At 39.8% G+C, this 23,942-nt stretch overlaps 2 protein-coding genes across 4 annotated transcripts in view; one reads left to right on the forward strand and one right to left on the reverse strand.

Moving 5' to 3' along the window:
* Positions 1-18,354, forward strand: part of mtus2a (microtubule associated tumor suppressor candidate 2a) — a 43,297-nt gene extending 24,943 nt beyond the window's left edge. For 2 of the 3 annotated variants that reach the window (XM_051078608.1, XM_018691281.2), the window contains 12 exons: positions 4,492-4,656; positions 8,060-8,158; positions 10,812-10,999; positions 11,083-11,208; positions 12,226-12,292; positions 12,814-13,028; positions 13,168-13,273; positions 13,367-13,440; positions 13,527-13,625; positions 13,782-13,901; positions 14,042-14,142; positions 14,241-18,354. In XM_051078608.1, the coding sequence (XP_050934565.1) occupies positions 4,492-4,656; positions 8,060-8,158; positions 10,812-10,999; positions 11,083-11,208; positions 12,226-12,292; positions 12,814-13,028; positions 13,168-13,273; positions 13,367-13,440; positions 13,527-13,625; positions 13,782-13,901; positions 14,042-14,142; positions 14,241-14,670 (1,790 nt within the window). In that variant the 3' untranslated portion in view covers positions 14,671-18,354. The remainder of the gene's footprint in view (positions 1-4,491; positions 4,657-8,059; positions 8,159-10,811; positions 11,000-11,082; positions 11,209-12,225; positions 12,293-12,813; positions 13,029-13,167; positions 13,274-13,366; positions 13,441-13,526; positions 13,626-13,781; positions 13,902-14,041; positions 14,143-14,240) is intronic. The other variant, XM_018691283.2, reaches the window with a different exon arrangement.
* Positions 18,355-19,868: 1,514 nt separating this feature from the next.
* On the reverse strand, positions 19,869-23,848 carry stoml3b (stomatin (EPB72)-like 3b). Its single transcript, XM_018691293.2, has 7 exons — positions 23,680-23,848; positions 21,912-22,015; positions 21,754-21,826; positions 21,506-21,588; positions 21,207-21,410; positions 20,610-20,744; positions 19,869-20,425 (listed from the first exon to the last, which is right to left on the reverse strand). The coding sequence occupies exons 1-7, from the start codon at positions 23,741-23,743 to the stop codon at positions 20,237-20,239; spliced, it is 852 nt and encodes a 283-aa protein (XP_018546809.1). The 5' UTR covers positions 23,744-23,848; the 3' UTR covers positions 19,869-20,236.
* Positions 23,849-23,942: the final 94 nt, after the last annotated feature.

The following is a 23,942-nucleotide window of genomic DNA, read 5'->3' on the forward strand; positions in this document are numbered from 1 at the left end:
GTAGGAAGCTGTTGCCTCAGTAAGTGAGACGATTGTTTTACACAAATTGAGAGCACAAACTGCATGAAAGGCACAGGAAAAAGCTGAGCTCCCATACTGTATGTAAAAATGGCCCTCAGTGTTGTTCAAGCACCTGAGCTGGAATGATTCTGGCCGTCACAGGGGTTTGAATCCAGGAAATCTGGTTAAAAGTCCATAACCCTGTCACCCTCTAACTGTACTTTCCTCTTTCTTTTCTGATCTGATTTAATCCTTCCATAACTTTTCTTCCTGTCCTAAGCCTTTCCTTGTTATAGAAACTTTAGAGATTAAGAGCCTGACAGAACTATTGGATCTTTATCCAAAGGAAATATTTGTCCCTAGGCATGTTTTTGAGCTTGAACTTTATCTGTCAAATATTCACAATGTCACTTGACCGGCTGTAATACTGGTGTACCACAGAGAGAAGAATCACTCTCTTGTTGACCATAAGAGGAGAAATACTTATACACATCACTTCACGTCCTTCTGGCTGGACTGAACCTTTAATCTCCTGACATCTGGGCCCTGACAGAGGACAGGAGGCCCATGGCAGCTCCTGTCAGCTCCAGGGTTATCATCTAATCTATCTCTCAGTTCCCAAACCAGGTCTTGTCTCTGCTGGGCTATTAGTTTGTGCTTTATGTATGCAGCTTTAACCTTGACTTTCAGACACAGTCGCAGATGCCTGGTTGAGTACTTTACATTTACAGACTTTTTTGTTCAAAGCACAGTTATACGCAGTTTGACAGCTGTTAAGATGTAATATAAGGATGTAATTTACTTGTCACTCACATCTTGTTATCGTCACATATGCTGACATCAATTTGCATCATGTAATTAAAGCTCAAAATGTCATAGTCAAGAATATTTGTTTTTACAGAACATGAAGATATCATGCATTTTAACACATGGCACTAAAGAAGTGCATTTGAACTGATCAAGGTGCTAAGGTTAAAGGTCACATGTTTAGATTTTGAATGGCTCAGCCTCCTACACCAGAAATCCATATTTTAACCTACATTATCAATTTAGTTTTAAACTATTTGACACAGATCTTCTTGAAGATACAGTTTGGGAAAATGTTGAAAAGCGTTTATAGACAGATTTTCATGTTTTTCTTGAGACAGGATCAAACATAATGCAGACAGTATGATGTGTGATGTACTGTGAGCACAGCAGACAAGATTTTAGGAAAAGTGTTTAAACAGGGAATACAGCAGCCTATACTTTAACTGGTAAATAAAGGGTGAAAGACATTTTAAACCAGCTTTAAACAAATGACAGGAAGCATCAATTAATAAGCAGAACAAATTATAGACTCTGATGGATACAATCCTCAGGCTTAATTACACACGCTGTCACCTAAAGTGCTAAATGACGCTGACATCTATCTGTGAGAAGATGCAGTCTAATTAAACAAAATATAAAGTATAACACTTACTGAGGGGGTCTTATCAAGAAACATCCTAAAACACAATGCATATTTAAAGGGAAGCAACATTGTGTCTTTCATCAGTTTTTGCTTGTGTACCATGGCACCATTATATTTTAAGTACAATTTGCTGCTAATACTGTTACTTAAGTGAAACTTTGAATGCAGGACTTGGAATACTTTTATTTATATTATTTTGCTACTCAACTAAACAATCTGAATACCTCTTCCACCACTGTACGAAACACAGAAATATTCATATAACATTAATGAAATAATTCAGGTGTGAACTTTATAAAAATCACCACCCAGTTTATCAGCTATCCCCTAAATATCCCTGTGATCCATTTGTACAAGATACTGCTGTTGTTTTATGTTTTTTAGCATACAAGCATACAACACAATTTAAAGTATTCACTTATTTCCCAGGGGCTATATGTTTTTGAAGAATAAGAGCCATTTCTTCGGCATGTCAGCACTGCAAGCTGTGTAGTGGGCACACTTCAACAGTGGGTGCACCTGGATGTGTGCTGCTGCTACAGCCAAATAAAACACCTCCGAGGTCTAATTTTTGCTGTTTCTCTCTAAGATTAAAACTGGTACTCATGCAGGGAATGTGGAGCCACTGCAATTTTGCCAAGGGAAAACTCTAAGAATGCACATGGCTCAGTTTTAATCTTGAAGCTTCAGTATCTGCTTCCTATTCAGTCTGTGTGTGAGGACAGAGATATAAGAGTCAGCATTATTCTGCTGGCATTAGTTTTGCTTTGAGGGGCAAGCTGCTCCAATAACATGGCCTCCCACTGAGCTGGAAAAAATTGCTGTCTTTTGTTCTCAGCTGTTTCCTCTTGCTCATGGTCCCTTTTTAATATCTTTGCTATTTTCCATCCATCTTCATAATACACTACTCCTGCTGGCAGCTCCACTGCAGCACCATCCATTTATTCCTCTCCGTATCTCTTTTTATATCCTTTTGTTTGCCTCTTCCTTCCTTCTTCCTATCATCTTCACGCTTTGTTATCCATCATCAGCTGGCATTTTGCTAATCAGTGATGCATATCAGCTTCCTTTTACCGTTAATGAATTACATCTTTTTTCTCCTTTCTATAAGCCTCTGAATTTCACTCCCTCTTTCATCATTCACATTCACATCTTTTATCGTTATCATTTGCATTCCTCGGTTTTGCGTCTGTGACTCATCAATGCCATCATTTATTCTTCTTCTCTCTGCTCTGTGCTCTGAGAATTTGTTCGTACATACTTGACCTATAGCTAATGAGCACGTCTTTGTTCATATCACCCAGCCAATATTGTTCTGTGTCAATCAGACACCTGAGCAACAGCAAAAGCAGTTCAAGTTAATGCCAAATATTTGAATTTCTTTCATTTAAAATTATTTTATTTATTATTTACAAAAGTAGTAAGACTCTAGCCTGTGGAAGCCATCACTTATGGTATGTTGACAGCAGTAAATGCAGTAAATTGGACACACTGCCCGTGCTCTTGACTAGTTAATGAGGAGGAAATACTATAAACAGCCTCACCAATCAACCCCTGGAGAAGCTCTGGGAATGTGACATGCATCACTAGTATGGTGATATAACAACATGCAGTGAGAGATCATACATTGAGGCATCATTATACTGTATGTGCTAGGTAGTATGTTTATCCATGTGTGGATTTCAGTTTTTACCTGTCATGTGTGAGTAAATTTCCATTTCACGGTGGGGTATATGTAAAGCAGTAGTTACCAAAATAGAGCTCTGGAGCCCCACACTGGGTTTCACAATAAATTGTATAGGAAAGCAAATAGGAAAGCAAAAAATATTTTTGAAGTAGATAATATGTTTTTTTTGTTTCCACATGTTTAAAGTGTCCTTGAGCAAAACACTAAACCCAAACTGCTCCTACTCTTGATGTGAGAGAGGGTGTATGAATGAGAGGAAAACTGTAAAGCAGTTTGGATAAAAGAGTTAATAAATGCAATGACTTTGACACACTGGTGCAGCACTATTATATTACTATGACAGTAAGCTAGTGTAAAACATCTTCATCCTTATGTCTGCTTTAATTCATAGTATCAGTGATACAGGTTGGCATAGGTTACGTCTTGGCCTTTTATATGCATACATACTGTATATATTTGTGTGTCACATGCAGTAAATCTAGTCTGTATTTTAGGTGAATTAGCTGGAAATGGAATGGATTTTACAATAATTCATGCACCAGTGTGTCTGTTTATGTATCTTTCTGCACTTGTTTGTATATGCACAGGGAGGTAGAATCCTGAAACAATCCACACCAAAGCTGCTCCTCTGAATAAATGAGGCTGCCTGGAGTGTACTATTCCTGAGGGACTTTGCACTAACATAATACAATGGAGACCAAAAGAAACTCTTTATCTATATGATGATATCATATTTTCAAGAGCGATACAAGTTGGGCTACATGGCTTAAACACCATCTCTTGGCTTCTCACAAACAATTTTACATCCCTCTTTTGTCACAGGAGCAAAGTAGAGAAGTGCAGGCGATCTGTTGTGTCATTATTGATGGGAGATGAGCAGGATATACACAGTCTACAAGAGAGTGTAAACTATTCACTAGTCATTTGATAGATAATAGCTGCAATATAGGCCCAGATGAGTGATGTGTGGTGCGCTTATGTGTGAGGGTGTATGTACATGTTCATGTGGAAGCATTGAAGTGTCCCTGTATGACCATGTGTGTCAGACTGTGTGTGTGTGTGTGGGTGGGACAAGTGCACTGCTCCTGGTTAACAAAAGGAAGATTGAAAGCAGCAGCAGCAGACCCAGAGGTTACAAACCATTTCTCAGTCCAGTGAACCTAAATTCAGACATAACACGGCCCTATCAGACTATAGAGAAACCAATATGTGATAAAAGGAGAAAGAAAAGGACAGTAAATGACACATAAAAAAATCTGAGGGGGAGCTCTGAAGATAAATCTTAACATGCAGTAAGAGAAAGGTAAAGAAAAATGAAGTTAAATTATTTATCAAATTCTGTGTATTTCAGGTCTGAGTGTGAGTGAGGAGCCTCCTCTTCACAGAGTGACCACCAGCCCGCCGTCAACAGATCACCAGAGAGGGGCACCATGCCGCAGCAACAGTCTTCAGCCGCCCTCAACCCCAGCTCTGCCTCGGCGCTACCTGCCTCCCCAGCCAAGGAGCTCCCCTGGAGGTCAGCAGACATTTACATTGAAATCGAATAACTGATAGATTTCTGCTTCTTCAACAGAAATTATTTGGCAGGAATATTCAGAATGTGAGAGCTTTATACAGTTTAGCTAAGCATCATTTTGTACTGTATGTGGACAAAACTCAATCAAAATCCTCTAACTGAAATTTCAGATTTACCAGCATATACAACATGTGAATCTGAGCTCCCTGCATGTGAAAGAAATGCATTTGTCTACCAGCCACAGACTGCACCATGTTGTCACATGCTGTTGTCACATACAGTATGTGGTTAACAGCAGGTTTTATTGTCAATACTTGAGAAGTATTTCACAAAAATGTTAAATATTCATATAGCAAGAAATCCATCACAGAAGAAGCACATAGTGTAGTCCTGGAACAATGCAAGGCAGCCATAAACTACACCACCGTTATGTTTTCACTTTCTTTCTAACATAGCAACTAACTAAGCACAATTAAACTCTTGTTCTCGGTGGAAAGTCATTTTTGCTGGAGCCACCAGTTTGAGCTTCAATTCTCTTAGAAAATCACTGACAAAATGTATTGAACTGCGTTAGAGATAGTGTTCTTTTGGCCAATTTATTAATTCATTGCAGTGTACTCCTGCTCATTATAACAGCAACAAGATCAAAAAGCTTAAAATACCATTTTTAGCTTTCAAAGCTATGTGGTAGAGAACCATAAAATACAACATGTTCTTCATAGTCTCCATAGTAACTTGTCAGGTCACACCTGTCCTGGCTGACGATACCAGAGAAGAGGAAGCACACTGGCAGTGATGCTTCACACACACGGTTGTATTTTCACACATGGAAATGAACATGAGTAGCTCTGCAGGATCACACTCACTCACTCACTAACACATATCACCTGTCTAAAAAGTTTTACAAATGATTAAATCAACTATCTGCTATCTTTGCGGTAACATTATCTCTAAAATAAACACAACATATCAGGGTAAAACACAGTTCAACGGCAAAACAATGCAAAATTCTTTTCTGTATTGTTCCCAACAGTTTTTTTTCCCCTCCAGTCAGGTCTGTGTGTTGAGGATGCAGACAGTGTAGTGGCTGTGAGAAAATTTCTCTCACCCTGTGTTTCTGCAGGCCTGAGCTGATTTTAAATGTGCTGTAAATTATTGATGAAGAAATACCTGAGGAATCCCTGTCATGCACAGACACTATTTTTTTTTACAGTTTTTTATCTGTACTGTATATTACATATTACATATTTGTCTATCACAATACAGCACAGACTCACATGATTTATTAAACACACACACACACCTCATCAGTCGACAGACACTTCTGTCCTGCTGAGCCCTTGAAAGCTTCAGACAAAAGTTGTCTGTGTAGAGCCCACAGCAAGCTTCCACCTGAGAATCTCACTCACACTGCGGCATAATGCTCAAGCTCCATTACAGTGGAGAAATGCTGACATTCATAATAGCCATACAATCATAATAACTGTTCCTTTTTCATCCATTGAGGGCAACTGACTCTGGCATTCACAGTACTGGCCAAAGAAGCAGAAAAACATGTAATTGTGTTATGCCTTTCTACATGAAATGTACTGTACCTTAAAGGCACAAACCATATGTAAACAAAACAGGGGCCTCAAAGACATATGCTTTGAACCTGCTGTCACTAAGAGTGAATGATGGGTCTTCAAAAATGCAGAAATATACACCAGACAACTATACAATAACTGTATTGTATTTATACTCAACACTCTTTGGTGACTAAGCTTTCATAAATGTGCAAACACAAAACTATAAACTCGAATGCAACTATTCTTAACAGCTGCAGCTGCAAGTGAGAGCAATGCACATTGACTGTATTTTCCATGAGCCCATAGTTCATCTAAGTTCAGGTTTTGACCCCAAATGCGCGGACCTCTAGTGTCAGTGTCTAATGGCATTCTGGCAGACGTGAGGTGGATTTTTAGTAACGCCAGTTTTTAGCCATGCCGCTAGCATGGTCAGACCACCACAGTGGTCCAGAAATATCTCAGTAATACTGGATGACTATGACTAATGACTGCTGATCTCCTGACTTTCTGGTGGTTTATCGATGACACATTGTCACATCTATTGGATGAACTGCCATCAGTTTCTGAACAAGATATTCCTGTCACCCTGTACTAATTAGCAAATGTTACCATGCTAACAGGTTAAACTTAGTAACTTAGTATGTTGATGGCAGCAAGGACTGGTGTGCCTATGCACCCTCACAGAGCCGTTAGCATGGCTGTAGACTCCTATTACATTGTCCAGCACGGTTTCACATCCATACTCCAGAATTAATTGTATAAGTGGTACTTTGTTCTTGCCTCTCCTCTTGAAATACTCCTGGTAAGAGTATTTCACAAATGCAAGTTTAAAATACTTTTGCTGGGTTTTCTGTAACAGTGCAGTGGTGGTATTGTGGCAGTGTGTGTGTGTGTGGCAGTGTGTGTGTGTGTGTGTGTGTGTGTGTGTGTACTAGCAGTAATGAGTCACTCTGAGAGCCAAGTTTACATCACCACACCAACACTTGCACAGTGAACACACACACACACAGAAAAACACACACACACAGTGTGAACTATCTCTCCAGGGTTATATGGGGATTTGTTCAGGATCAGAGGCTTCGCTCCCATTATAGGTCTAATTAGTTTCTTTTCAAGGCCTCTCTCCTCCTTTCCTCCCTGCTTCACAACAGTTTCCCTGCTAACCTCCTAAAACCTACTTCCTTATTCACTATCATCTGTTTTTTTTTCAACACAGGCTTTTGTCCTTCCCCACTTTTATCATCATTCCTAGCTCCTGCATAACACATTTTTAACACATTTATTGTTTCAAATCCAGCGATCTTCTTTACACCCACACACCTCACCAACTCTGCGACAGATTCAATGTTACACACAAGAGAAAACATGGGAGCTCAGAAATGATATTAGAAAAAAATATTCAGAGTTTCTGATTCTTGGCTGCAAAGTGTGTCACAGAGAGCATGGAGGTGATAGGCACGTCTCCAGTGTGCTCGGCTTTGACCCAGAGACCCATGGGACATAGTTATATCACGCAGCAGGGGGGAGATAGCTGGAGATGAAAGCAGGTGGGTAACAGAAAGATTGGAAAAAAGTTAGGAGTGGAGAAAATCAGCAAAGAAATAGGAAAGAGGAAAAGGCAGAGAGTGCGGCGTCGACATGGAAGGAATGTTGGTTTGATGCTTGTGTGAGGGAGTTTGACTGACATAATGTTATATGAAGCTCAGATACCTTTTTCAACATGTTACTGCTGCATTTGCTTTGTCAGTTATGTGCCAAAATGTCACTTTGTGTTTTCCTGATTTAAGTAAGTCACATAATATGCACTGACTGGCTGTATCCTTATTTACTGACAGTCGGCAGGAAGGAGTTTCAGCGGAGTTCAGAGGTCACACGATCCCTCCCGTCCTCCCCGAAGAGGCTGGCGGTGGTTCCTCCTAAACCTCAGTCCCCTGGTGAGTCATACAAAAAACAAACTATACAAAATGAAAATTTGTATGTTCACTTTGTATGACTGTCAGTAACATACGTAAAGGTACTAATGGTTTTCTTTATCCACCTTCATGCAACAATGACAACCATCATTTTACCACAGATCACTGAAAGAATAACTAAACAGAAGAAAAAAAAAAAAAAAACCTCATTCCAAAATTAGGACTTTTCACTCATTATTTCAAGGTAGACAGCCCTAGTGTTAACCTTGCAGTCACAGTTAAATAACGTATCTTTGTTAAATATTTGTAGCATTTTCTTACCAAGTGAAACCTGATACAAGCTCCTATAGTTCCTATAAAACTAGCTGAATCAACTGTATTTGTGTTATACTGGATTTTATTTTGATGTAGCTGCCATTTGCAGCCATTCTGCCAACACTTTAAGGAAATGCCTGTAGTTCTTTTCACCAAATGGGAGTCAGAAGCTGATGTGAAACAAGTCAAAGGATCATCTGTTAGGTTTAGTTCTTGCTCAGTGACTCTTACTTCTCTTTTTCATCTGCCTTCCTCAAACCTTTCCAAAACAATAGTGCTTATATTTATGACCTGTTCTCAATCTACCTACACCCAGAAGCGGCTTGCATCCATTTCAGAAATATCCAGTGCTAGTCGTGCACAGCTTCAAAGGGAGATTCATGATTCTTAGCACTTTCTTCAGTGTTGTGATTTGAACTGTGCAATCCGAACTTTCCTTCCTCTGCAGTGGTAAAATAATTTTCTTACAGGACTGCAGAGGGCCTCCCTGTCTTTCCTCACAGAGTTGACAGCCATCTCCTCGGGCTACACCTCTCTCTATGCTCACTTTACTCACTGCTGTTACTGTTCACACTTCTCTTTATTGCATCTTTCTTGCTCTTTGCAGGACCTTGTCTCCTCCCACACAGTCATAAAATAAAAACATTTTTCTTCTTTCTAGGTTTCAGCATTGTTGCCCCTCTCATTTACTGTGATTTACAGATATCAACAGTACCTAGTGTTGCTCCTACTTGAAGCTGCTCTAGACAGTGTCGGCAAAATGTCAGTGTCTGGAAATGAAACTGAAATTCACCTCATGAATAACCCTGAATACCTTTAACCACACCCTATAAAAACACACACAGTAGTCTCAGCAACCACCAAGGTCTGCCATGACCTTTTCTCATTGTTCCTCGCATCATTATTCTGCTTTCATCAACCCCTCTGCTATCATCTGCATGCTGCCTTCACACTCAGGCACATAAACTCATTTAGTATTCACCATTCTCCCTCTCTAACTTCTCAGGTAGAACCTACTGATGTCTAAGTGTGTGTGTGTGCCTGAAAAAGAGCTAGACATCATTAACATAAGATATCTGGAAGTTATTTTCAAAGATGGGGAATCCTAATGTGCCTTCAAGGCAAAGACACTGATAAAGATGTAATATTGAAACACTCTGCAGTTCTGCATATTTTTAGAAATGTGTCCTTTGCTTTTTGATGTTTAGTCTTTTCATTTTTCTCTAGCACAGTGAGGACCTCCCAATATTTCATGTTTTATTTGCACACATACACTTGCAAGCATACTGTATATGTGTTCAATTTATACCTTCAGCTCTTCTCTCTTCTCTTAATTGCTCTTAAACGTCCATCACCATTATAATCATTCAGTGCCCTCAGGTACCCCCCCCCCCGTTTCCTCCTGAATCTGTTGTCTCTCTGCTTGTCGTTCTCATTTACCTCTAACCTAGAGCACTCCCCTCATTTTATCCCCCCAGCCTCCCTCTAACCGTCCTCTCACTCATTACCTGGGACCCTACACCCCGAGCCCAGCCTCGCGTTGTCATGGAAACCATTCCCCATGCTTCAGTAAGCCTGAATGAGATGGTTTGAGGCAGGTGATGTGGAGCTGCAGTGATTTCTTTACTGTGTGTGAAGACAACTGCGCTCTCGCATGAGCCCCTTTATCTGTCTGTTTGAACATAGAGGCAATATCACGTAAAAGAATTTCATCTATCCAAACGATGCTGTGGACAGATTCTGTGCATCTCCATAGGCAGGTACATGTTCACACTACATGACAAGGTGACTCACACAGAGGTTAATCGGCCTGTGTGTATGTCAACTGCAGCTTAATAGTTTCCCTCCTCCAAGGAAAAATGGCCATCATGTGTTCGTGTTTGTCTAGCCTTTCATCATTAATGGACTAATTAAATGCACCTAATGTTTTTACACAAATACATTGTAAATAAAATGCCCACACACATACTACATATATTAACAGTACAGTGCTGCAGCTCAATCATTGCCTGATGCCAATCACATTCACCAAGAGATTAGATGGTTCATCATGAGGAACCAGACTGGGAATTACCTCAAGGCTTCCTCTGTAGAGAAGATTCAATTAACTTACTATCATTTATCATGTGAACACAGTCATTAGCAATAGGTCAGGTCAAATCTCCTCTGATTTAATACTCATCAATTCCATTATTATAGATAGATATATCTTAGTCAGATTTCAGAATTAGTGCCTGGCTGAATGACATATGGGTGATATCATTCGAATATTTCCCGATCATATGTATTTCATGCTCATACAGACACATATTTTAAGTGTTAATTTAATTTCCTATGTTTGTTTTTTCTCTCCCTACAGTCCAGTCTGGGCAGCGGCTCACAGCAGCAGTGCGGGGGTCAGCTCCCCCGGGGTCCCCTCGCCGGGTGGCCCCCCTGAAGCTGCAGCAAGAGCAGCAGGAAAGCCTGCAGAGAGAGAAAGAGGAGGCTCAGCAGAAAGAGAGAGAAAGGCAAGCAGAGGAGAGAGAAAAGGAGGAGCAAAGAGAGGAGGTGAGTTGTTTGGAAAGAATCTGCAGCTCCACTTGGGAGTTTGCTTTGTCCTATTCTGTTTTGTTCTATTCTTTGTCTTTTAGGTTCAGAGGCTGCAGGGACGCTGTGAACAGCAGGAGAGGCAGCTTAGAGCTCTTAGAGAAGAACTGAGGAAGACTTCCTTAGGTCTAGAGGCCTTCATCATCACCACTCAGCACTACTGCCTCAAGGTAACCAGCTGGAAAGATGCAGTGAACAGTCAATGAAATTATAACTGTCTTAAGCCTAAATAGTATTTCTACTTCACCTGCTCTACAGATTTTTATTTTTTTAACATTCAGTTTAACTGGGCATTTATCTGAAATGGCAAATTACTCCTTGGTGATCAGTACAAATCATCATCATCATCGTAATGCCTATTTCCTCCACAATGCAAACTATGACTAAGAGGAGGGGATTTAAAGGTTCAACTGCAATCTCATGTAGATTTACAACATAGTGCCTCAACCTTTCCATTTACTCTGAGCTTACACTGTGTGACACGCATGGACACAGCACATACACACACTCACAAAAACTCTACACCACATACAGTATTTAACGCAGCGAGGTGAGATTCACAGCATGGTCAATGAGCAGCGCAGTGAGCAAGAGTGATTGCGACTGTGGGAAGGGTCCTCTAGAGTTCACTGTGTCATTGAGCTGCTTTCATCCAGCTCTCTGTGTCTGATAGAAAGATGTAGCCTCTGAGGTGCTATAAGCTGTTATACTGTTCCCAGACTGTCGAGGGTATGTCTGACTTCTTTATGGTCACCGTCTGAGAGGTGCAATAACTGGCTCACAGTGCAGATAAAGAAGGAGGAATGGTTGTGTAGGCCTATTTGAGTAGGTGTGAGCTCCCTCTGCTGGCATCAGTCAGACACCTACACCTACAGTATACTGGACAGAAACAATATGCTATACACATGTGTAAAATTCTGTTTAACAGGCATTTTGAGATCTTGTCTATTTATTCAAATTTATTCTAATTATTCTATTTTTCATATCCTCTTTTATTAAGCTAAGAGTGACTGCTTTTGTGGTAGTGTTACTGGGCTAAAATAGGGCCAGGTTTTGTTTTTCAAACTGGCATGTCTAAAAGGTCTAAAAGTTTCCCCTTATCTACTTCACCAAACTCCAAAGTTAATTGTACAAGTGGTACTTGGAACGTGCATTGTGTCAAAATGCTGTTTACTTCCATTTTTCAGAATAAAACCACAGAAGAAAATGAAAGGAAATTGTCCATGGAAATACAAAAGATCAGAGAGGAAATGGGTGAGTGAGAACTAACATTTGATCAAACAAAACACCTGTTCAGTCAGTTTAGGTGAACAGGCGGGCCTTTTTCATGTCAGACACTTTGCCTGTCATAGTAAGAATAGCACAGGTGTTACTAATAACATTAATTATGGCTCTGCTCTATTTAAGTGTCCCAGTAAGACATGACTGTGTGACAATGAGGCAGTATGCACAATACCAGTGCCCTGAAACTAAGGCAACTAAATAGAATTCAGCCATTATTTTATTTTTATTTTTACACCTCTTCTTTTCTTCCAGTGATACGTCTACATATCTGTTAATGAGGCCTATTTATTCTGAAAGACTGAGAGAACTTTGTCATTATTTTTTGTTTACTTGAAAGAGGTTTGTGTATGATATCAAAAATATAAAATGAATCTAGATTGACTCCCAAATAGATGTTTGTTTGTTTTTTTTTACTTTATCAAGCTAAAACTAAAGTGGGTTAAGTATCACAGTATCAGAATATCATAAGACACACTCTACTTAATTCCCAGCATCTAACTCAGTGCGATGGGAGAGACTCCAGCGGGAAAAGACAGCGCTGGAGGTGGCGTTTGAGCGAGAGCTGCAGGAGCTGCAGCTGCAGCAGGAGGCAGAGCTGGCTGCCGTGGAGGAGGGGCTCAGAAAGTGTCACTCAGCAGAGACCGAGCACCTGAAGGCGGAGCATCGGTCAGAGATGGAGGAGCTTAGAACTCAGCAACAGGAACAGGTGACAGAGAGGCATCACAGGAGATGACGATGTTTTGTCTTATGATGATGTTTTATGTTATCTTTGATGAGATCTGATCTTTCACATGAAATCTGGTCAGTTATTAAAAGGTGTATGACTGTGTGGGTGGGTTTGTTAGATGGAGGAGATTACAGTCAACCACCAGGCAGCCATTCAGGAGCTCAGAGGCATGCATAACATCACCATGGCAACACTGCATGAGGAGCACGCCCGTACCATGAGAGGTATGATTTTAGATCTCACTTAAATAATACAACACCAGCACTGCTAGAAACAACCCTAACTCTCTTTTATTGTGTTTCTGAATCTGTGTGCAGACTTAAGGAAAGCTCATGAGCAACAGAAAATACTTCTAGAGGAGGATTTTGAGAAACTCAGGCTTTCTCTACAGGTATGATTCCATAAAAAATTGATAAACATTTAATTTTTTTGGTCGAAACACATTAATCTATATGTAATGTGTGGGTGTTTGCTCAGGATCAAGTGGACACTCTCACATTTCAAAACCAGAGCCTGAGGGACAAAGCCAAACGATTTGAGGAGGCTTTGAGGAGGAGTACAGACGAACAGATAGTTGTGAGTTTACCTATAAAACCTACATGACTGCATGTATCTCTCAAATTAGTAAGAATATGAGAAATCACAGGAAATAATGTAGATATTTTAATGTATATCTATAATAAATTGCCCAAATGGCAGTTGAACTTTATGTCCTTCACATTTCTCTAACAGGATGCTTTAGCACCATACCAGCACATTGAGCAAGATCTGAAGAGCCTGAAGGAAGTTGTAGAAATGAAGAACCAGCAGATACACCAGCAAGAGAAGAAGATCTCTGACCTGGAGAAAGTGGTAGGCTCAAATAAGCCACCTCAACCACAATCACCACCACCACTTCACAAACACACATATGCACTCTTGTCTGGATACACATGATGACCAGTGTGTCTAGTGAATGAAAGATTGTGCTGTGGTTGTGTTCTGTTTTTGAGCAGGCCCAAAAGAACGTGTTCCTCGAGGAGAGGGTCCAAGTTCTGCAGCAGCAGAATGAAGATCTGAAAACTCGTATTGACATGAACCTAGCCCTGTCCAGGTAAGTCACATGCAGTCATCATTGTTGTCATTCATGCTGTTATCTTTATCAACTTTATGCTTTATGCTACTTTATACTCTGTGCTATTTTCCCTGCAGGCAACTATCAGAGGAGAACGCCAACCTCCAGGAGTCTGTCGAGAAGGAGAGCACTGAGAAGAAGCGCCTTAGTCGCAACAATGAGGAGCTGCTGTGGCGTCTCCAGACCAGTCCCCTCATGTCCCCCGCCTCCTCCCCACTGCACCGCTCCTTCTCTACCTCCCCTGTTCCCTCATCCCCATTCTTCTCCTCCTCACCTGTGGCATTGTGCGACTCCCCCACTCACTGCCACAGCTGTCCCCATCAAGTTCAGTACTCCTCCCCCTCCCACAGAGCCACCACCCATCAAAATTTCTCCCCAGGACCGGCTACACCCACTCATAGGGCAGCAAGCAATCAGAATTACTCCCCTGGCCCAGCCACGCCCACACACAGAGCGTCAGCCATCCGCTGTAACTCAACCGCTAGTCTCAACTCCTTACAGAGATAAGCTCACATCCCTCTCTCTCCATTTTCTGACCTGGATCATTTTCTTTCATTTCCTCCTCCTCTTACTCCCTCTTTTGAATGAGAATGGATTTGAAGGGCATGTCAATGTGCATGAATGAGTGTGGTCTCAAGTGGACAGACGGTACACGGATATAACACAGATGATACTGACTCCAACTCAGTTTTTTGTCCTAACCTGTATTTATAAAGGGTCTTGAAACATAGACTGTATATATTGTATCATAGTGACACATGGCGTGTCAACATGTAGTTAAACCTCCCCTGCATGGGTAGTCCCACAGACACAAACAGACAGAAAGTAGCACACTCCTGTCACCAGAACACAATACTCTGGTGTGTTAAAAACATGGCCATGTCCTTGATAAAATAAGCTATATCCTCTCACTGGGATTAGTTTATCACAGTCAGTTCTGTTTCAAATGAAATTTTGAGTCATGAACTGAATCAGCTTTTGGCTGAAATGTTTTTTTGTTTAGTTTTTCATCTGGAAAAATCCCCAACAAAGCGCCTTATATTTGGTCCTGCCATCTCACCAGCAGGGAACGACCAACACTTTATTTCATAAAGGACTTTGCATAAAGAATTAGTTTGTAAATCAGAGCAAATTGTGTTTCTCAGCCTCCCTAAGGTGCATTTAACATTTTGTAATTAGTTCAGTGCTGATACTTTATGTGGGACAACCGTCCCTGGAACCCCAGCCATTTTACCTGAAAAATACAGAGGACTTTATGTTCAAAGTCTTTTAAAACCTTGCCAGGTCTTCCTATGGCGTCTCACCACATGAGCTACTCTTCACTTTCGGGATCCCTCAGGTCAACTTGCAAAAACTATGTCTGCCATTTTATATTTACCTCAGCGGGATTGTGCAGTCTGTTGTGTCTCAACAGCAACAGCAACAACAACATCAACTACAACACCAACACACAGCTACCAGGGAGCTCAGAGCTAAAGGGGAAACCTAGCACAGGAATCACTGATTTAAAGATTGTTGTGGATTTCTTCATAATGTGATGTTTATCTAATTAATTTGTTACATGTATTTTGCTACTTAAGCAAGCATGTACTGTGAAGGTCTTCCAGTCTTAACGTGAAACTTATTATTGCTGTGATCCGTCTTATTTATTAAGCTTGAGGTGTGAAGGAAATGAATGGTGTTTGTAACTTTGAAGATATCACCCTTGGGACACAAATGAAATATGTGATGTACTCCAGAAGATGTACTGCAGATTTCTTTTGACTTGTTGTCATCACATTCATAGGTGGAGTTCAGGGGACTGTCTTATGATATGAGTCTATAAGCTATGTAGATTTTTTAAAAAATACCCTCTGTTTACCTCTTTGTGACGTAATAGATTAGTGTAGCCCTTTCTGAACCTGTGTTGACCTCCTCATAACCTCTGGTTAACCCCTTCCAGTTTGTTTATCTGAATGACACTTTTTATTCTTTATTACGTTCTAAACCTTTTTTTTTTTTTTTTTTTTTTTTTTGCAATCTACACTGAATTCTCAGTGTACAAGAATATATTGTTCAGGGAATTATTTTCTAAATTTAGATTAGAAATACTTTCAATTTTCTTTTGTATAGCTTCTCTACAAAACATTATACACAAATATTTCCCAAGATACTTTTTCCACTTATATAAAATACAATAGAGAAACCAACCTTTGGTGTATAAATGAGAATTATTTTATAGCATTCAGTGTGTCATAGCTGCCTCCTGTGCTGTACTCTACTGACTAACTTACCCTCAGGGTCCTAATCTTTCATCTGGCTTTGAATAAGTCAACACTGAAAACCATGATATTATACAGTGTAAGGTCAGTGATTTACTTGCACATTAACAAACTAAGCTAACGCAATTCAGACCACACATGGAAATGAGCTGCCGTAAATAAACAAAGCTGAGGGTAAGTCTGTGTTAGCTGCAGACAGTCACAGCAAAACTGCTAAAGGGAGCATGGGTTAGCATCAGCAACTAATGTAATGTAATGTTAAAATGTAGGTAGATGCATGGGAGGGGGGCAGTATTGAGGTCCACCACAGGGCCTTGAAACTCCATGCAGTGCCCCTCGTCACTTTTTCTGTTAAGTTACAGGTTGAGTAAATGTAAATTTTTACCAGCATGTAAAGGATGATGTTTCTGGGTTGCCAGTTTTTAAGTAATAGACTTTTAAGTAGATATCTAATTGCTATACCAGCACTTTGACGGTCATGAAAAAGTGAAAAAAAAAAAAAAGATTCTTTTCATGGATCTTCAAATTTTTTGTATGATAAACATACACAGGGTTAAAATGCTCTTAAACAAAAGAATGTCAAGAACAGAAAAGGATTTGAGAAATATATCTCAATTCTCACCGATTTTATACCGACACTGACGATTTTGAGAATGTCTTTGCATAATAAGCAATTGTAAGAATATACCAGTCAGAAAGTCACTGTGTTTTCAAATGTTTAGGATTGCAGTTCACCTAAGTCAATGAATGATTCTTCAGGGTCCTCCTAAAGGTCACTTCAGGTGCAAAAAATACAGTCTACAAGGATGCAACAATAACTACTGTTTACAAATGACAACATAAAGTTACAGATTTCATCTTAAATTAATATTTCACCTTTGAATGGACTATAATTTCTAAACAATGAACTGGTATTGTAATGACCCCTCATTGTGTCCTGTGGACATCTGTGTCTCACTATGCGCTGAATGTCAAAAATGTAATGACTGCATTTTATACAAGTGATTCATGTGATTTTGTTTAATATAGAAGGGCCTCTTGTCTGACCACTATGTAGCAGCCATTTAATATGTAGCACTTGGTTGAGCCTCCCCTCAAGAAACATAGGTAATTTATTACACATTCAAATGTCCATGTTGATATTAAATGCTGTTGTAGCAAAAGTTTCCATGGCTTGTCAACTTTCAGCACTAGAATTTGAATTTTGTGGAGGTAAGCTATACTATTACCCCTTGTGGATCTGCTCCAGTTTACTGAATTTGTTCTGGCACTGATTGTATGTTTGAATGTAAATACATTTACAACATGAGTTGTGTCTTAGTGCACCAACAAAGTAATAGAAGCATGTTTTTTCTGTCTTTGCTGTTTCTTGCTCTCCCTTTCTCTTCTTTCACCTCTCTGCATTTGTGATGGTCAAAATGTAACTGTAGCGTATGGTAGGAGGCCTAGAGGATGAGGAATGAGATAGTTCAACATGTAACGTATACACAGTATGTTGATGACTTTATTTGTACTTTTTGGGGAGAATACAGTATTAAAATATTTAAGAAAAGTCATGGGATGTTCATGTTTCATTTAAGGATAAGTCCTGCTCTCTATTCTCTTGTTCACTTGTGTTTATCTGCAACATGTTTTTAAAATACAATTGTGTATTATGGTCAAGTCTCAGCTGATATTTTTATATTCCTTTGTTCAACTAATCGTCGTCTTCTTTTTCCATTCACACATGCCCGGCAATAATATTCAACTTAAAGACTCTGACTAGGGTGCTAAGAGTTAGCTTTTTGGATAGCTATACTGTGAATACTGACTCACACTTAACCAAACTATAGCCCTAATTTTTGAAACCATAACTTACTCTACCAACACATGAATTACTTGACTGTTAAAAAGATTCAGTGGATCAATAAAAAATATTTAAAAATCCAAATCAAGTGAGATGATCAATGAATACCTATGGTTTTGTTATTTAGTTTATGGTACAAAAACAGTACCTCACAGGTTGGTGTAGTGTTGGAGCTCATTTGAAATCCTGAAGAGAAATATTGTCTGTACTCACCATTCCTTGGAGATGGCAGAAAGCTGTTAGGAACAATCATTTCAAACTCCCTCTCGTAGTTGGTCCATGTGTAAAAAGCAGGTTTCTCTGGCAGCGACAGGTCCTTAGCACCTCTACTGCAGCAGCATGTGTGGTAGTGTCTCAGTCACACTATCAATAAAATTCACAAACTCTAATAAACTGCCAGTCTGTTAACCATAAATGTCAATATTATTCCAGTTTTCATACTCACTCAGAAGCTTGGTGAAAAACATGCTTCCCGCACGCACTCATGTCTGTTCTCCTCCTGTCGAGCAAGGGCGACAACTAGCTAGCTAAAAACAGTCCGCGCGGTGTGGTGTTTATGCTAATTTAGCAAAACTACTGAGTTAAAACCGCTCCAAAAACACAGCCAACTGTCCCGTTTTAGCGGGGTACACACTTGGGGTACACCACCGACTCTCAACTTTGATGAAATACAATAATTTAACTGAATTTAATGAACTTACAAACTGCGGCTAAAACCTTCACCTGGGTCTCTCTCGTTTTTTTTTTTTTTTTTTTTTTTTTTTTTTTTTTTTTTTTTTTTTTTTGCTCTGACGTTAACCACGCCCACTTCACTCTGTCGAAATGGAAACCGCGCTCACGCGGATCCGGCGACGACGGCTACAGTAGGTCAGAAACGTGTTGGAAAACTACCTCCAACTTTCGATCACACTTTCTATTCCCATACCTGAGGTATTTGGCCTGTTAATGTTAATTTGCTACGATTGTAAATTAACAAAAATATCTAATATGTTAGTCTAACATTAATTCTTGTTTATCATACACATTCTTTACTTCCTGCCAGACGTTAACTATAGTATAGAACCTAAAACCATGGAGAATTAACATTAGTGCGCACGTGCAGTTTCTATGGGAACACAACTGTAGTGTCAAGGATTAAAGATTTCGTTATACGGAAGTGGGCGTGGTTTAATCTAAACTGTCATGGAAACGCTAAGAAATGGACCTGAGAAGTTCAAGGTCGACTCAAAACAGGAAATTTCAACATCTTGCTAAAATATCAATTGCTCCATCTAATGCCAACCAGTTCATATGTCAAGATATACGGTGTAAAGACTGAACTGAAATACATATCAAAAGGAAACAATATGTAAACAAAATTAGTAGAGTACTACAGTTCCTTTATACACTAAGAACTGTCTTCAGCTGTGGAAAGAAACACCAATGTTAACTCCTGTTTTGTGTATATTTCTATCACTTCTATTGAAGTTGGCATGCTAACCATATAGCCCCACGCCAACCACTTTAAGGTAGTGAGTCACTCTAGCGTCCAGTCTGCCTTCAGTCTGGGATACAAGAGTCAGGGGGAGGCTCTGTGACTGTGAAAGAAACTTCAACAGTTGGCATGAAACCTTTTAATGTATTAAAAATATGCAACTGATCAACATGACATCATACAGTATAATATCATCAATGAGACTCTTACATGATTACAATGATATACCAGTTTCAAAACAAAATTTGTCAAAGACATGTAAACTATGTTGACTACTCTGTATTTAATTGAAATCACATCAGTTAGCAGGTCTGACCTGGTCACAGTTTGACTATATATGCCATAAAGGTGTTTCTATGATCAGTCTACAGAAAATGTCAACCATTCAAGAATGGCATCATCATGCTGGCAGTTATTTTACATGTGGCTGCAGTCACACTGCGATCAAACAGTGACTTTAGAGGACCAGCAAACTGAGGTATCACTGAGGAATCACTTCCGCATGAAGTGAGACATGACATCCATGGGCAGAGGGAAGATGATGGTGGAGTTCTTCTCTGCTGCAATGGTGTTGAGAGTCTGCAGGTAGCGAAGCTGCAGGGCTGATGGAGACTCTGCGATCACGAGGGAAGCCTCCTTAAGAGCACGAGATGCATTCATCTCACCTTCTGCTGCAATCACCTGTATGTAGAACAAGAAAGAGAGATTAGAATAGCATACAGCAACTAGCCTAAAAGTAAACAGCTTAAAATAATGCACGTTCTCTCTCTTAATAACTATTAAATACTTGTATGAGCGCATTGTTTTTTGGTAATACATGCTTGTGCAACACTGCATGTGTCATGTTACATGTCCATGTACTGACCTTGGCCCTGGCCTCTCGTGCAGCCTCTGCCTCAGCAGCCATGGCTCTCTGCAGCTGAACTGGCAGCTTCACATCTTTAATCTCCACACGCTCCACCTTGATGCCCCAGTTGTCTGTGGCCTCATCCAGGCTGGACTGTAAAAGTAAGTGGAGAAAGAGCTTAGACCTGTAGCTCACATGTATTCATTATACAGGGCCTGTGGTGCATTTGAAAAATAGTGAAATTATTCCCTAACAAACCACATAGAAAATTCACTGATAAAGCTGTCCATCAGAGATAAAAAAAATAAAAAAATAAAAAAATCAAGCCAACCAAATGTATGTTCATATTTTTTAAAAGATTTTTTTAAGACATGGTCTCTGCCTCCAGCAAACCACAAACACCTTTGACCAAGTTTCAGTTTTGCTCAGTACAGATATGACACCTGGGGACAAAGTTACCAACTTGAGAGTTTTAAGTCAATAGTAATCTAAAAGGAAATTGTTCTGAAAAATCTATGCTGCTTTTTACCCAAAATTGTAATTCATTGTTCTCTCTTTCAAGTGTAAGGAATGCTCTAGTTTCAAAGGCTTTCTAGCTTTAAATGGGCTCTGTACCTGCATGCTGTGAGCGATGCCCTCACGATCAGACAAAACCTCAGCCAGGTTCTTAGTCCCCAGGACATTTCTCAGGGTGGTTTGTGCCAGCAGACGGGTGGCAAAGTCAGCATTGGACACATTGGCCACAGAGGCGATGGGGTCATTAACGCGGAAGTACACCACTCCATCCACACAGACTGTAACTGAGTCCTTGGTCAGGATCTAGAATAGAAATACATGACAGTTTTAACCAAAATGATTTTCATAATGCAAAGCAGCATTTTACCCCTGACACAGGTTCATGTTGTGGTTTGTACCTCTTGTGGTGGGATGTCGAATGAAACTGTTCGCAGATCCACTTTCACAAAGGAATCAGTGCATGGCAAAATAAAGAAAATTCCTGTGGACAAAACATGGAACAAAACATGAATTATCAGTAAAGATGACTCATCTGCATCAGTCTGAAATCACAATTTAAATCACCAGTTGTGTCCCTAGACCAGTATGTTTTTAACAGCTGGTCAAAAAGTATAGAAATTGTCTCTAGTTGTCTAGTTGTTTCTACCTGGTCCTTTAGCTTTCCTGTCTGTGATGCGACCCAGTCTGAAGATGACAGCTCGCTCATACTCCTGAACAATCTGCGATACCGACAGGAAAGACCACAGCATGAGCTCAGTTCATAGTGGTTTTTCCTCTTCCACCAATTGTACTGAGTTCACTCACCTTCAGACAAAACCAGATGGTGATGGGGAAGAGGGAAAGAGTGAAGATGCCAGAAAGTATGACTATGAACCAACCGATGCATCCCAAAGACCCTGTCCGTTCAGCTAGAGAAAAAGAGACAACAGCATGTGTTTTTGTAAGAGTGTTTAAGTGGAGACCTTAAGGAAAGCTTTCGACTCTCAACTGCTGAAAAGGCCAAAACTGCTGCATATACCACACTGAGCAGATGTACAAAACTGCATGGACATGAAGCAGAGCATGACAGCTCATTTTAACACCTCAGATAAATGAAGATTTTGTGTCAATAAGAGTAATTGATATTGTCCTTCAAGTCGTAATAGATACATTATTTTACAGATTTATTAATCATTGGATTACTTGCTGGATTGTACTTCAGTTTTCTAGCTTAGATCTAACAGTGATACGAGCAGTTTATATACAGACTCTCACACTCACTGTACAAACAATAAAATGTTCACTCATGCAACATGATACCTTGAATACCATGTGGGCAATAAAAGAAGTTGTTGGTACTCCATCATAGTTTACCAGCTCTAATTGCTTAATTTCAGTCTTTATCTCTGCATGTTTTGCAACAGAGTCACTCTATTTCACACGGACATTTGACTTTATGGTTAACACCTCAGCGCCCAGCAGTCTCACACTGTCAGACTGTTTTCATTTGCAAAAAGCCCCAACGTCTTTGCCCTTGTACTGTTGTGGTTATCATTTCTTTTATCCTAATGTTCTAAACAGCATTATTGTCTTTCTAGGCCAAACCACAGTGACCATGTTTCCTGTTGTTGAAGTACAGGGAATTTCTGTTGCACTAAGCATTGCACTATTGCACACAGACAAATCAAATTTACTTCCATTGCTTCACACCATCTATGACAGTTACTGGGAGAGGTTGTGTATGTTGACCAAGAGTTTAGGGAAATTGTTATAATAACTATTTCAGCTTACACTGTGCCATACTTCATAATATCTCTGTTTTTTCTTCAATTAAATATTTTTTTTAAGTACTAAAACCTATTGGTTGGGATGGAAAACTTTCACTGAGGCATTTGAAGAAATTTCCATTGGAACTGTACACAAACAATCTCTTCATAATCTGTGCATCCATTTCATGTATTATTGATTTGTGCTCAGAAACAAAGACGTTACTGACAGTGCGCTCATGTACTGTAAATGATGTGTACACAGCTATCTATGTAACTTGATCCTGTCCAACAGGTTGGTCATAACAAAGACATGGAAAACGATTATGCTGAAAAAAGTCTGATATGAAAATAAGCCCTTATCAGCGATCAAATTAAGGAACATTTTCACACAAGACAAATGCAGCTACATAACACGACAGTTCTCCTCTACCTTTCAACTTCACAGAGCATGGATGCAGACACACAAACACTCACAGTCACATGCTTATGGGACTCTTTATCTTGGTGACATGTGATTTCTGTCTCTATGACGATGAAGTTATACTATGCCCCGGCCTCTGTGGCTGCTTTCCATCTACACAGATGAGCTCCCACAGTGCGTATGTGTCACATAGAATGCACTCCTGCTCACATAACTGATGACTTAATGGCAATGTAAATGCAACACAAAGCTCATGGTTCAGTGAACAGTAAACAACTCAACTGTTGATTTAAGCTTTTAACAGCTTAGACCAACAGTTTAGTAATATTTAACCTTTTATATCCAGTTGTGTAACATTAAACCTCACAAGAAAAGACACTAAAGGAAATGTGGTTGCACTTACATATTAGGTCTTCCTTGCTTATTCCTCTTCTCTTTTGGCTCTCCATTTGGTCTTCCATTTCCATGTGCTGCTCAAAACTGAGAGAGGAAGTGTGTTGAGAGAGTTTGTTTAAGTGCAACTAATCAGCAGGGAGTCACCCAACCTTTTAAAGCTGTAACACGGCAATGTAACTTGCTCAGGGAGGGTGAAGGTGTGGCTCTGACTCTGAGTTGATCATCAACAAGGTGCAATCATCATGATGCAAAAAGGTCAGTGGAAAATCT

The sequence above is a fragment of the Lates calcarifer genome, linkage group LG20, assembly GCF_001640805.2.
Source record: "Lates calcarifer isolate ASB-BC8 linkage group LG20, TLL_Latcal_v3, whole genome shotgun sequence".
Taxonomy (NCBI): Eukaryota; Metazoa; Chordata; class Actinopteri; family Centropomidae; genus Lates; species Lates calcarifer.

Coding starts and splice junctions, on each gene's coding strand:
- stoml3b (XM_018691293.2), bottom strand. CDS start 23,743: ATGGAAATGGAAGACCAAATGGAGAGCCAAAAGAGAAGAGGAATAAGC. Junction 22,016..23,679: donor AAGCAAGGAAGACCTAATAT/GTAAGTGCAACC, acceptor CTTTTTCTCTAG/CTGAACGGACAGGGTCTTTG. Junction 20,745..21,206: donor GCATCGCTCACAGCATGCAG/GTACAGAGCCCA, acceptor TTACTTTTACAG/TCCAGCCTGGATGAGGCCAC.